The sequence below is a fragment of the Aegilops tauschii genome, chromosome 3, assembly GCF_002575655.3.
Source record: "Aegilops tauschii subsp. strangulata cultivar AL8/78 chromosome 3, Aet v6.0, whole genome shotgun sequence".
Taxonomy (NCBI): Eukaryota; Viridiplantae; Streptophyta; class Magnoliopsida; order Poales; family Poaceae; genus Aegilops; species Aegilops tauschii.
The window spans coordinates 92,676,685-92,691,198 of NC_053037.3; the positions used below are offsets into that span (position 1 = coordinate 92,676,685).

Sequence of the window (14,514 nt, forward strand, 5' to 3'; positions counted from 1 at the left end):
TGTAGCCGTGATTCGTCGAAACCCTTTAAAATAGTTTACTGAAGAAAAATGACATCCTAATTTACTGGTTGCTAACTTTGTAATAAAGTCTTTAACAATGCCACCACCACCGACAAGGCGACAATGTTGGATAGAAGCAAACTTTCTTTTGCACCAACGGACAATGGATTTGCGAGATCATCAATTCCTCCATTGAGGAATAAAATGAGTGCAAACTGGAAATCTACATATTTAAACTGAAGGATTGACGGGTGAAAGTATTCTTCCATTAAACTCAAGGATTGACGGTAATAAGATTTCCCAAGTAATGTTCTTCCATTAAAAGTGCAAACGGGTGAAAATGTTATATGTGCATCAACAAATTGCAAGTCACCCTTTTCAGAAATCGACTTAGACAAAAGAAAATCGCAGGCGACTTGGGATTAGTAAAACAATTAAGGAAAAATTCATGTGTTATTTATCTGAAACTCTTTATTAGAGGAGAACACAATGTGTTAGCCAGATAATTTGCAGAACAGACGTTTCTCCAAAAAAGAATTTGCAGAACAAATGGAGATTCAACTGCAATGTCACCTGATAACTCACAATTCCCTTCATTACTGATTAATTATTTGGTAAGGTTGCACATAATGCAATGATAGTAGGATGTAATCATTTTGAACATGACAAGAAAACTAAATGCCAGAGTACCATTGCTGAAACAAGAGAGGTAAATGGTTCCCAACGATATGTAAGCTAGTACTACCAACTTGGTGGTTCCCAGTCCATGCACTACCGGTAGCTTAGCTAGCAAAGCATAATTCACAAGCATCGAGGATCAATCAAGAATCAACCATCACTGAGCTGAGGCATCGATCGAGCACTTGGCAATCAACTCCTTGACAAGAGAGTGGAAGCTTGAGCGCAGATTCTCGAAGTCGTCGCCGGCCATGGCTGCCGTCAGGTTCTTCGGAGAGTTGAGGAAATGGAAGCATGCACCTTTGAGCTCATGGCAGTGGTGCACCTCAGCCAACGCCAGGATGCTCGCCGCCGTGCCCGCCGCGATGTTCTTGCACAGCTTGTCCTCGCAGATTAGCTTGAGCCTCTCCATGCGGTACTTGTCCGCCGCCACGAGCAGATGCTGGGCCATGGCGAATTCCTCTCCTTCCGCCGTCTCCGGCGGCCACGAGTCCGTGTACACGAAGCGGAGCAGCGCCCTGAACACACCCGCCTCCATGTCGGACACGCGGACCGCGCCGGCGCCGGTGCTCTCCCTCATCGAGCCGAAGAGCTCGGCGCTGAAGACGGGCGACCGGGCCGCGAGCAGGCATCGGTGCGCCGGGAACGTCTCGCCGCCGACCTCGAAGACGACGTCGGCGCCCTTGTCGGCCGCGAGGAGGTCGCCGAGCTGCTGGCCCAGGTCGGACGGGGGCACGGGGATGGATCCGAGAGCGGGGCCCGGCGGCAGCCCCTCCTTGGCGCGGAACTCGTTGAGGACGATGATGTCGCAGCGGATGGTGAAGGAATCGTCCTTGAGATGGCTCGATTTCTCCAGGGCCTTTCTCTTGACGAACTTGGGACATTCCCAGACATCAAGGCGGACGGGGGCCTCCACCTTGCCGTGTCGTTGGTTCGAATCCCGGCTGGTGCGCGCACGAATTTTTTTTCCAGCCGGTCCTTTTTCTGGCAAACAAGGGGTATATACGCGATTAAATAAAAACTAAGGGTCTTTTTCATAAAAGAACATGCCACATAGCGCCGGCCAGACACAGCGTCAATACATTGTTATACACGATTTAGACTTTGCAACAATTAGGCGCTGAGATGATACTGACATGAAAAAATATGACTAACTGTATCAATCCGTGAGTAGATGCTGAAGTGTGATACTAACATGCAATTAACTCTCGTGTTCCCCTCCTGCCCAGCCAGCAGCCACCAGTGACTCCACTCCACCAGTCCATCCCCGCCGGATCCCGCTAGCTCTGGCACGGCGAGAGCGAGAGCGAGAAGTAGCGACCAAGCTTCGCCGGTGATACTCAAGAGGCTCGCCATGTCCTCTGGCTCCTCCACGATCATGGCCGACACGGTGCGGGGGCACTACTACCTGAAGATCGACGGCTACTCGGTCATCAAGTTCGTCCTCCCTAAGGGAAAGTGCCTCAGGTCTCAACCATTCTCCGTGGGAGGCCGCCGGTGGGTCATCGAGTACTACCCCAACGGCGACCGACTCGTGGCCGCGAGGTACATTTCCCTCCACCTCCTCCTCGTCCGCCTTACGCGCAAGTCCAGTTTGGCATTAAGGCGGACGAGGAGGAGGTGGAGGGAAATGTACCTCGCGGCCACGAGTCGGTCGCCGTTGGGGTAGTACTCGATGACCCACCGGCGGCCTCCCACGGAGAATGGTTGAGACCTGAGGCACTTTCCCTTAGGGAGGACGAACTTGGTGACCGAGTAGCCGTCGATCTTCAGGTAGTAGTGCCCCCGCACCGTGTCGGCCATGATCGTGGAGGAGCCAGAGGACATGGCGAGCCTCTTGAGTATCACCGGCGAAGCTTGGTCGCTACTTCTCGCTCTCGCTCTCGCCGTGCCAGAGCTAGCGGGATCCGGCGGGGATGGACTGGTGGAGTGGAGTCACTGGTGGCTGCTGGCTGGGCAGGAGGGGAACACGAGAGTTAATTGCATGTTAGTATCACACTTCAGCACCTACTCACGGATTGATACAGTTAGTCATATTTTTTCATGTCAGTATCATCTCAGCGCCTAATTGTTGCAAAGTCTAAATCGTGTATAACAATGTATTGACGCTGTGTCTGGCCGGCGCTATGTGGCATGTTCTTTTATGAAAAAGACCCTTAGTTTTTATTTAATCGCGTATATACCCCTTGTTTGCCAGAAAAAGGACCGGCTGGAAAAAAAATTCGTGCGCGCACCAGCCGGGATTCGAACCAACAACACGGCGCACGCGGCGTCCGCTCGCTACCGCTGTGCTACAGCACCCATCGTGCCAAATGTACTACGCGTATTACTATACCATTGTCATTCTGTTTTTTTAAAAAAAAAATTAATTCGACCGCGCGAGCCCGCCGGGATTCTAACCCACGCCGATACGTTCGCATCGCGAGCTCGCTGCCGCTGCGCCACTGCATCCTGCACGTCTTTTTAGTCCGAGCCGTTCCATTTTTGTGTGCATATGTTTGTTTTCCACATTTCGTTTATCTCTTTTCAGATCGTGTTTATTCTTGAAGCCCTACGCTGTGTGTGTGTCGTATATTGAAAAAATATGTACATATGTAGACAACGTGTATTAAAAACTGTTTAATATATATAGGATGAATGTTTTTATAATACGAAAAAAGTTCAGTGTATTTAAAAAAATGTTCATCTTATATTTAAATAATATAATTGTATATTGAAAAATGTTCAATATATATAGTAAACAATGTGATGGACATTTTTTTTCATATACGATACGCTTTTATACGATGAACTTTTTAATATATTGCAATGAATATCTTTTTAATTATACAATGCCATAAACATTTTTTAATACAGTATAAATATTTTTAGTGTCGTATAACATTTATTACAAAATATTTAATATACACATTTTTTAGTATCACATAAAAACGGAATGGCCCAAAGTATAAAAAGTTGCACGTGTGCTATACGAAGCAAATGTTGCAGTAGTGCAGCGGCAGGGAGTGCGCGGATTCGAATACGGGTAGTATTTTTTTTTAGTGTCGTATAAAAAACGGAACGGTTGAGGCAAGTGGTCTAACGGTAGCGAGCGCATGTTGCGAACAGATCGGCGGGCAATCGCACGTTTAAATTTTTATTTTGTATTTTGTAAAATACAAAATCGGCCAATGTATAAAAGGACGTACGCGTGCAATATCACACCATAGGTGCTGTAGCGCAGCGGTACCGAGCGCACTCTGCGAAAGGCAGGTCGACGGTTCGAATCCTGGCTGGCGCGCGCGCGTTAAATATTTTGTCGGCAGGACCCCTCCCTGGCTAACCAGGGATATATAGGTGATTAAATAAAAACTCAGGGTGTTTTACCAATCTGTGAGTAGGTGTTAAAATGTGGTACTAACATGCAATTAATTCGGAACACGAGGAGGATGAGTCCTTTCTATTTCGGGAAAGGTTCGGGATGCTTTTCACATGGGCTTACCTATGCGGCCTGGCCGCTTGGGCCTTACAGCTTTCTCATTCTCAAAACTAGAGATGGCCCTAAAAGGAAGGCCGATGCTACGCATCATCCGGCTGATCCCCGCGCCGTATCAGCCGCCTCTCCAGCCACTCGATCGGTTCCTCTGAAATCATCACCAGCCGGGGGATCCACGGAGTCAGCTTCCTTTTTTCTGCTTTGGCAATCGGGCCCATGGGACCTAGCTAGCTCTTAAAAAAAGGCTAACACGCTGTTGTGCGCAATTCTAGAACAACTTAACCTAGCTAGTTTGCTTTGCATGAATCATTTTCTCTCAGACTTACTGTGTATGGGTGCAGTAGCTTGGTAAAAAATAAAAGAAAATGCTATGCGCCAACCGGTTGGTCTTTTGAACAGCCAGCCGTCACATAGCCGTCTAATTTATTTTTATTTTTTGATAAAAGATACTTCCTCCGTTCCATAATATAAAACGTTTCTTGACACTAGTGTAATATCAAAAAATGTCTTACATTATGGAACGGAGGGAGTAGCTCTCTCTCCAATTTCCATTAAGAGAAATCACCAAGTCTTACAGAAAGAAAAAAGAAGACGCAAAAGCTACTACAACAATCTCCCCGGCGAGCACTGGCTGTTGAGAAAGAGGGGGAGCCATCCCCCCCCCCCATTTTTAGCCCCCAAAGCAGCACTACAAGTGCTTTGCAACATGAGTCATGTTACACTCAGGGGTTGCAACATGACTCATGTTGCGCTCGAGGATTTTGTTACAAAGATGTTGCGACTACAACTTGGGAGATGTTGCGACTGCCGCAATGTCGGCGATGTTCACTGCAACATGAGCGATGTTGTGCGAGGACGATCGTAACTTGGGAGATGTTGCAACGGCCGCAATGTTGGTGATATTCACTGCAACATGGGCGATGTTGTGCGACGACGACTGTAACTTGGGAGATGTTGCGACGGCCGCAATGTTGGCGATATTCACTGCAACATGGGCGATGTTGTGCGACGTCGACTGTAACTGGGAGATGTTGCGACGGCCGCAAAGTTGGCGATTTTTTTGCGGTGGTGAGTGTTTGCAACGCCCGCCCAGTTCCAAACCTCCCCGAGCGCACCATCAGTTGCAAACGGTGAGTGCAACATGACTTGTGTTGCAAACGGTGATCGCAGCTAAATAACTAATGTCAACAACCAATTGAGTGGTTTTCGATCGCTTTGAAACGTCAAGTGTTTCCTTGCGCTATTTCGTGCGGCCGACTTTGCAGCACGACAGTCTGGGTTTTCCGTTGATTGCCTTGCAACGTCAAGCATCCGGCTTGCAGCATTCAACGTCGCGTGATCGACTTTGCAACACAGCAATCCTAGTTTGATGTCGATTGGTCTTGGACCGTCAATGTGTCCACCTTCAGCATGCAGCGCCATGAGGCGGGCTTTGCAACATGACCGTTCGGTTTTACAGGAAAAAAAACGGTGGACGAATGGAACATTTTGTATGCCTTCATCAGTACAAGTAGTCATCCAACTTTGCAACACCACACGTCTAGTTCGTAAATTAGGGGCACCCTCTCGATGTTGTTTATGATCAACCGGGTGTACATAATTTGGCAACTAATACAAATATACAACTGCTCAATCTTTGTACAATAACAATAACCATGGTGTTAATTCTCTAAATGCTAGTGGTGTCTTGTGGTTACTCCAACTGGCAATGTGGCAGCATATTATATTAGCATGTGGAGCGGCGGTGGAGATCAAAAGAACACATGCATGCAAAAGGAATCTAGCTATGGCAGCAAAGGGGCACACTCGTGTAAAAAGGTCAGGGACCAGCACATGTAGTTCAAAATGAACACAGACGAAGGGAACCCAGGGGACCAGAGTGCACCCGCGTCAAAATCGTGATTAGAGTAGACGATCTGACGGCCCAGCGCTGCGACGCGTCCGTCAAATCCGACGGCTCGGGAGGAGGCTTACGTAGATAGAAAATCAGTCGGTTGATTCTAAGAGTTTTCCTAAAAAGAACCCCTTAGAGATGACGAAATAATTAGTTGAGGAGTACTCGTTGCAAAGATCACTCCAACTTCCCATGTTGCGACAAATGGCGTACATGCAGCGCGTCACTTATCGCAACTTGAGTTTTTTTTCGTAGATTTGTTTATTCAAAACGTTTTATCTCTCAAACCGTGCGTCCAAATATCAAATCGCTTTCACCGTTGGATTCCTCGCATTGAGATCTTCAAAATAGATCCCATGTTGATAGGTTTTTATGAACTTTTTTCACGCAAAAACCGGCCAAAAACCGAACCGGGAGCATGGGTTTTTCCCTTTCCGAAAGAGGCACGCCCGTGCCTCTCACGAAATCACAACCGTGTCTCTTGTGGAAGCAAAACCGTGACTCTCGCGGAAGGAAAAAAGAAGAGAAACACGTTTTTTTTCGTTTCCGAGGAGGCATGGCCGTGACTCTCGCGAAAGCACACCCGTGCCTCTCGCGGAAGCAAAACCGTGACTCTCGCGAAAGAAAAACAAAAACAAAAAACGCATTTTTTTCGTTTCCGAGAGGCACGACCGTGACTCGCGAAAGCACAACCGTGCCTCTCGCGGAAGCAAAACCGTGACTCTCGCGAAAGGAGAAAAAACAGAAAACGTGTTTTTTTTGTTTTCGAGAGGCACGGCCGTGACTCTCGTGAAAGCACAACCGTGCCTCTCGCTGAAGCAAAACCATGACTCTCGCGAAAGGAAAAAAAATAGAAAACGCGTTTTTTCCATTTCCGAGAGGCACGGCCGTGACTCTCGCTAAAGCAAAACCGTGCCTCTCGCGGAAGCAAACCCGTGGCTCTCACGAAGGAAAAAAAGAGAACGCATTTTTCGTGCAAAAAAATTCCAATTTTTTTTGTCGAAAAGCTAAGAAAGACCGGTGGAAAACCAAAATGTCGAAAAAACTCGAAAAAAACGTTTAAATAGCCGAAAACGCGTGCGAAAAAATAAAAAAATAAAATCCGGAGGGAACGTCCAGAGCGCGACACGTGGCGAGTGGCTGAGAGCGCGTCAAATGGCGCTGATTGTTGCAAGGCTCCCGAAGGAGCGCTCGTTAACTAGTGGCTCCCTAGAGATGACACAACAAGCACTAGTGTCTACTCTTTTTTCTAGAAGAACACCGTGTCACTCTTTTTTTTGATAATTTCACCAGTGTCACTCTTTTTTTAGAAGAACACCGGTGTCACTCGTTTTTAGAATTTCACCATTGTCACTCTTTTTTTAGCGAAACTAGTGTCACTTGGTTTTTTGTTTTTGAGAAACTCCAATGTCACTCGATTTTTTTAGGGCTCTCCAGTGTCACTCGTGTGAGGAGGTAGGGGGACGACTGGTATCCTGTCGAAGGGCATTTGGCCGATCTTCATTAGAAGGAGAAGAGAGGATCATACAAAAGAGTATCACAGTTTAGGAGCTCGTGAACTGTTAGTACAAGATGCCTCCCCTAACATGCGGGGCAACACCAAGCACCTCTAGCTCCCCAGATCGGACACACACCCTGCCGACCTCCATACTCCTATGTCCTCTCTGATGAGGTCTAAGACTCGATCAATATCACACGCAGTTTGCTGAAAAATTCTAGCGTTCCGCTCCTTCCAGACCCTCCAGTGAATGAGGATGACAATGGTATCGAAGTTCCGGCGTGCATGCTTTGGAATAGCCCTTCTCGCCTCCAGCCACCAGACCTCGGTGCTTCCAGAACTACTGTTAGGCGTTGGGAAGCTGACGCCGGACCATTGCTGGAATATCATCCAGAGCTGTTGCGTGAAACGGCAGAGCAGAAACAGATGCGTGCAGTCCTCGGGAAACATTAAGCAGAGCGGACAATGGTCATTGGACGGCCACCCACGTCGCTGGAGATTATCCGCCATCAGACACTTCCTCTGTATAACCAGCCACATGAAAAACTTGCAGCACGCAGGGGCTTTTGACTTCCATATAGACTTGTTACAGGCAAAACTGACTCCGGCCGTGAAAAACATCTTGTATGCGCTGTTCACCGTGAACTGATGATGCTCCGTCAACCTCCACACTAGGTGATCCTCCGTTACAGCAGATAAGGTAGTAGCATGAGCAATATCCCAGACCAATAAGTATTGCGCCAAGGCCTGTGTTGACAGGCCACCTCTGATGTCCTTGATCCACCTTCGATTGTGCAAAGCATCTTTAACTGACAACTTGGAGTCTTTCACGAAGGAAAACAAAGCAGGGGCCAAGACCGCGATGCTCCGTCCCCCTGGAGCCCAGTTGTCTGTCCAGAACCTTGCAGTCGCGCCATTCCCGAGCGCTACTCGACATGCCGCATCGAACATAGCAGCTGCATCCTTGTCCTGCTGATCCGGAAGCATTTTCCATGGTCGATTCCCTTGTCTCCAGCCCAGCCAAAGCCAACGGCATCTCAGTGCAGTCCCAAAATTCTTCAGATTGAGAAGGCCGAGCCCGCCCCATTCTTTTGGTCTGCAAACTTTGGCCCAAGGGACCAAACAATGCCCTCCATTGATGTCCTCCTCTCCTTTCCACAGAAAACCTCTACATCTTCTGTCAATCATCTTGAGCGCCCAAACCAGTAGAGGGAAGACTGACAGAAAGTGCATCGGTAGGGCCATTAACACCGAACTCGTCAAAGCTAGTCTTCCAGCCGGGGCCAGCAGCTTAGGTTTCCAGCCTTTCATCTTACTGGAGAATCTGTCAATCATCGGGAGAATATCTTGTCTCTTTAACCTGTATATTGATAGTGGCAGCCCCTGGTATTTTAGGGGAAAACTAGTATGCTGACAGCCAAAGAAGGCGGCGATCTCCACGGCTCGGTTCTCCTCGCATCTGATGCAAGTGATGGAGCTCTTAGCAAAATTAATCTTCAGACCCGAGGCCTCCCCAAAAAGTTGCAGCATGGCCTCGATCACCTGCAGGTCTGAAGTCGCTGGAGTGAAGAACAAAACTGCGTCGTCAGCAAAAATAGATGCTCTCGGTATCCTGTTATTCAGACCAAGGCTGGCCAGCAGGTTATTGCGCCCGGCCCAATCAATCATGCCTTGCAACGCGTCGATGGCGAGGATGAAGAGGGCTGGCGACAGGGAGCTCCCTGCCTGACTCCCTTCCCCAGGGCGAACGGAGAGCTGGTTTCGCCGTTGATGAGCACTGAGGAGGACGCCGAGCTTAGAAGACCGCATATCCAGGAACACCACTTGCTACCAAAAGCCTCTGACCTTCAAGATATCTAAGAGAAATTCCCAGGAAAGACAGTCGAATGCCTTGGATATATCGATCTTCATCAAAACCGACTGTTTCTTCTTCCAGTGTAAAGTTCTGGCCGCGTTTCTTACGAATTTGAAGTTCTCATGAATACTTCTACCTGAAACGAACGCGCTTTGCACACTAGATATGATCCCCGGCAGCATCGGGGCCAGACGGATTGCCAGAGCTTTGCCAAAGATTTTGGCCACACCGTGAATTAAGTTGATAGGCCTGAAGTCGGTAATCTGCATTGATTCTGCTTTCTTTGGCAACAGAGTGAGTATGGATGTGTTCAGCCCACCAAAGGAAGAGAAATGGCCCTGGTGCAGTGCCCCCATCACTGCCATAAAGTCATGTTCAATGATCTCCCAACAAGTCTTGTAGAAAAGACCTGAAAATCCATCCGGTCCCGGGGGGCATGTCATTCACCACCTTCTTGATCTCCTCACTGGAAAAAGGAGCCTCCAAGTCGCGTGCCGCTGCCGCAGATATCTTGACAAGGCCTAGATAGTCTAGCTTCAAGATCTTGTGTCTAGCAGCTGGGACACCAAGCAGATTTCGATAGAAATCGTGCGCCATCTCCAGTTTCTCCTCCATAGAGGACGCCATCTGGTCGCCAGCTTGAAGACATGGGATGAGGTGCTTCCTTCTGCGTCCATTAGCTTTGAGGTGGAAGTATTTGGAGTTAGCATCCCCCTCTCTCAAATCTCTGATTTTGGCTCTCTGTCTCAATCGGATCCTTTCCAAGGATGCGAGGGCTAGGCACTTGCCTTTCAAAAAGGCTCTCAACTTTCTTTCTTCAGCGGACAGGTGTCGTGACTCTTGTGCAGTGTCCAAGCGAAGAATCATTTCGTTGGCTATCTGGGATGACTGGTATCTTGGGTTGGCTGGGCTCCTACAGTACTGGGCCTCTGGTAAGTTGCTCTGCCACTTTTATTTCTCTGTTGTTCATGTTTTTATTTTATTTGCCTCTGATATGAATTCAATTAGAGGTTCAAATAAAATCCAATCTTCTGAAATTTTAAATGGAACTACAGTGGACCAATTCAAGGCTACACCTAAAGTTTCAGGAATTTTGATTTTTTATTCCATTTATATAGCAGAATATAAACCTAGCCAAATACAATAGTGATTTAAATTCAAATCCCAACATAATTCTTCTTAAAACTTTATAATTTTCTGGAAGAATCTGATACTTATTATAAGCACTTGCCAAGACTTTTAGGGTTTAACAGGTCGTTTTGGAAAAATTGGATGAATTTTTGGGTTTTTAGCCTTTATTTAATTTTGAGGCTTTGAATTTCCCTCAAATCTTTTTTTTGAATTAAATATGATGCATGAATGCTCTCTAATATATTTATTACATTACCCTAGGCTAGGGCTGTGACAATACTCCCTCCGTTTCTTTTTACTCCGCGTATAAAATTTGGTCAAAGTCAAACTACACAAAGTTTGACCAAATTTATACGAAAAAATATGGAAATCTATAATATTAAAACTATATAGTACGAAAATACATTTCATGGTGCATCAGATAATATTTATTTCATATTGTGAATGATGATATTTTTTTAATATAAAGTTGGTCAAACTTTACAAAGCTTGACTTTGACCAAACCTTATATGCAGACTAAAAAGAAACGGGGTGTACATCACAGGCTGAGGTATATAATGCAAATGTTATTTAGTCATTAACATTACATCTGATTGCAAGTTAATGATCTTGCAATTCAGTGGTACTCAATTGGAGGAAGGCAGTACAACTAGGATTCTTATCCCTAACTAGGCAAACAACCTTCTTTGCATGCTAAATGTTGTTTAAATACATCCATCTAGTAGACCTGTCAAGAGCTAACAAGGGATTGTACACCATATTAACACCGTTTATGTATCCCCTTCTAGCCGCTTCATCAATCGAATTTGGTTTCTTTGCAAGTCACTGCCTTCTAAAAGATTTAGGATACACGGCAGAGATGGTAAACAAATTTGGAGTCGGTCGCGGAAACGTAGGGACGCTGACTGACATGCCTGCTGCCACCATGGCAATGGAAAAAACCGCAGCTTAACTTCTTGTTACCACGCCATGGTAATTAGTGTATGGTGCATTTTTGGGGGTAAGAACTTTGGTGCCGTTCAATTTTTGTCATTTGTATGTGTTGCCGGGAGACCTGAATAACCTGAGGCCGCCGGTATTATTTTAACTGGGCATTTCTCTTTACAGTACTGAATGGATGAAGTGATAATTTGAGACAAGCCATGATCTCACAAGCTAGCATAGCACTCAACAGGTGGGTTTCTCCTATGTGTTGCCCCTGCTGCTTCAATTGAAATTTAGATTAGACTTCGCTGGGTGTATGTAATCTGAAATCTCTTCAGTGATTAAGTTCACTATGCCCATTCAGAGAGTATGAAAATCCATCACATCAACAACGCATTCAAATGCACCCCAAAAAACGCATTCAAATGCAATCAGTGGTCGTGTTTTTCTAGATAATAACGGAACACAAAATCATAGCTTCCGATGATTCAAATAATTCAAAATCAGTACACATGTTGTAGTGGTCCTGTCGCCGTGATTCATTGAAAACCTTCAAAAGTACTCCCTCCGTATCAAAATATAAGACGGTTTTGTAGGCTAAACTGGCCTACAAAAATGTCTTATATTTCAATACAGAGGTAGTAATAGTTTACTGAAGAAAAATGGCATCCAAATTTACTGGTTTCTAACTTTGTAATAAAGTCTTTAACAATGCCACCACCACCGACAAGGCGACAATGCTGGATCGAAGCAAAATTTCTTTTGCACCGACAGATAATGGATTTGCGAGATCATCAATTCCTCCATTGAGAACTAAAATTAGTGCAAACTGGAAATCATACACAATGTTGAACTCAAGGATTGACGGTAATAAGATCTCCCAAGTAATGTTCTTCCACTAAATGTGCAACCGGGTGAAAATGTAATGTGTGCATCAGCAAATTGAAGTCACCCTTTTCAGAAATCAACTCAGACAAAAAAATATCACAGGCAACTTGGATTAGTAAAACCATTAAGGAAAAATCCATGCGTTATTTATCCGAAACTCTTTATTAGAGGAGAACACAATGGGTTAACCATATAATTTGCAGAATAGACGTTTCTCCAAAAAAGAATTTTCAGAACAAATGGAGATTCAACTGCAATGTCACCTGATAACTCACAATTCCCTTCATTACTGATTAATTAATTGGTAAGGTTGCACATAATGCAATGATAGTAGGAATGTAGTCTTTTTGAACATGACAAGAAAACTAAATCGCCAGAGTACCATTGCTGAAACAAGAGAGAGCATGCATATGTAGCTAGTAAGTAGTAGGAGTAGCTTGCAAAGCATATATAATCAATAATCATCCTAGGATCAATCAATAATCAACCATCACTGAGCTGAGGCATCGATCGAGCACGTGGCAATCAACTCCTTGACAAGAGAGGGGAAGCTTGAGCGCAGATTCTCGAAGTCGTCGCCGGCCATGGCTGCCGTCAGGTTCTTCGGAGAGCTGAGGAAATGGAAGCATGCACCTTTGAGCTCATGGCAGTGGTGCACCTCAGCTAACGCCAGGATGCTCGCCGCCGTGCCCGCCGCGATGTTCTTGCACAGCTTGTCCTCGCAGATCAGCTTGAGCCTCTCCATGCGATACTTGTCCGCCGCCACGAGCAGATGCTGGGCCATGGCGAATTCCTCTTCTTCCGCCGTCTCCAGCGGCCAGGAGTCCGTGTACATGAAGCGGAGCAGCGCCTTGAAGACCTGCGCCTCCATGTCGGCCACGCGCACCGCGCCGGCGCCGCCGCTCTCCCTCATCGAGCCGAAGAGCTCCGCGCTCAAGACCGGCGACCGGGCCGCGAGCAGCCACCGGTGCGCGGCGAACGTCTCGCCGCCGACCTCGAAGACGACGTCGGCGCCCTTGTCGGCCGCGAGGAGGTCGCCGAGCTGCTGGCCAAGGTCGGACGGGGGCACAGGGATGGATCTTGGCGCGGCGGCCCGCGGCGGGTCCCCATCGGCGCGGAACTCGTTGACGACGATGATATCGCAGCGGATGGTGAACGAGTCGTCCTTGAGATGGTCCGATTCCTCCAGGGTCTTCCTCCTGACGAAATTCGGGCACTCCCAGACACCAGCTTCGCCGGCCTCCACCCTCCCGAGCTTCAGCGGCGCGGGCTTACGGCCCCAGCTCTTGAGAAAGGAGAGCGCCTGGTTCTTTTCCGCCTTAAAGCGGAACTGGACCTGCGCGCGCACCTCTCCGGCGACGTCGTCGTCGAGGACGAGGTGGAGGGAGATGTGGCCCTTGTGCGACGACGGGTCGCCGTTGGGGTAGTACTGGATGGCCCAGCGGCGGCCGCCGACGGAGAAAGGCTGGGACTTGAGGAACTCCCCCGTGGGCAGGGTGGCCTTGGTGATCGAGTAGCCGTCGATCTTCAGGTGGTGGCGCCCGTGCGTCGTGTCGGCCACGATCTCGGAGGCGCTGGACGACATTGCGGCGAGCCTCTTGCGTATCGCCGTGCAGAGCTAGTGGGATTCGGCAGGGATGGAGCGGGGAGTGGAGACTGGAGAGGATGGAGGAGGCCAGAGGAGGGGAACGCGAGGACGACGACCCTTTCTATTCTGGGAAAGGTTCTGGATCGGGACTCTTCTACAACACGGGCCTGCGCAATTTCGTTCGAGGAAATGGGCTTTGGCACCTACTGTTACTCAATGGGCCTTACGTTTTCCTCGAAATAATTCAAATGATGTTTTTTTCAAGGATACGTCAAAGTTGACATATCGAGATCATAGATAGAAGGCGCCAAGATGGCGATACAATCGGTTACATATAGTCCACGGCCGCATGGGCCAACACACACCTCATGCTAATTACTCGCTACTATCCAACCTATCTACCCTATCCGGGAGCGATCCCGGCTGCCGTAACAGCGACGCAGCCCTCCAGTTCTCTCCTTCCGCGTTGATCCGCTCGAGCACCACGTCGACGGAAGGCAATGTGCCGTTGAAGACGACGTCGTTTCTGTGCTTCCAAATAGTCCATGCCACCAAAGTGATCACCGTCCAAACTTCCTTCCT

General features: G+C 47.6%; 2 protein-coding genes across 2 annotated transcripts; both read right to left on the reverse strand.

Annotated features, from left to right (window-relative positions):
* Positions 1 to 590: 590 nt before the first annotated feature.
* LOC109776918 (BTB/POZ and MATH domain-containing protein 2-like) lies at positions 591 to 2,580 on the reverse strand. The gene is made up of 2 exons (XM_073510062.1): positions 2,207 to 2,580; positions 591 to 1,622 (listed from the first exon to the last, which is right to left on the reverse strand). Exons 1-2 carry the CDS (start codon positions 2,503 to 2,505, stop codon positions 836 to 838), a joined length of 1,086 nt encoding a protein of 361 aa, XP_073366163.1. The 5' UTR covers positions 2,506 to 2,580; the 3' UTR covers positions 591 to 835.
* A 10,023-nt stretch (positions 2,581 to 12,603) lies between these two features.
* On the reverse strand, positions 12,604 to 14,039 carry LOC109776917 (BTB/POZ and MATH domain-containing protein 1-like). The gene has a single exon (XM_020335579.4). It carries the CDS (start codon positions 13,927 to 13,929, stop codon positions 12,835 to 12,837), a length of 1,095 nt encoding a protein of 364 aa, XP_020191168.1. The 5' UTR covers positions 13,930 to 14,039; the 3' UTR covers positions 12,604 to 12,834.
* Between the last annotated feature and the right edge of the window lie 475 nt (positions 14,040 to 14,514).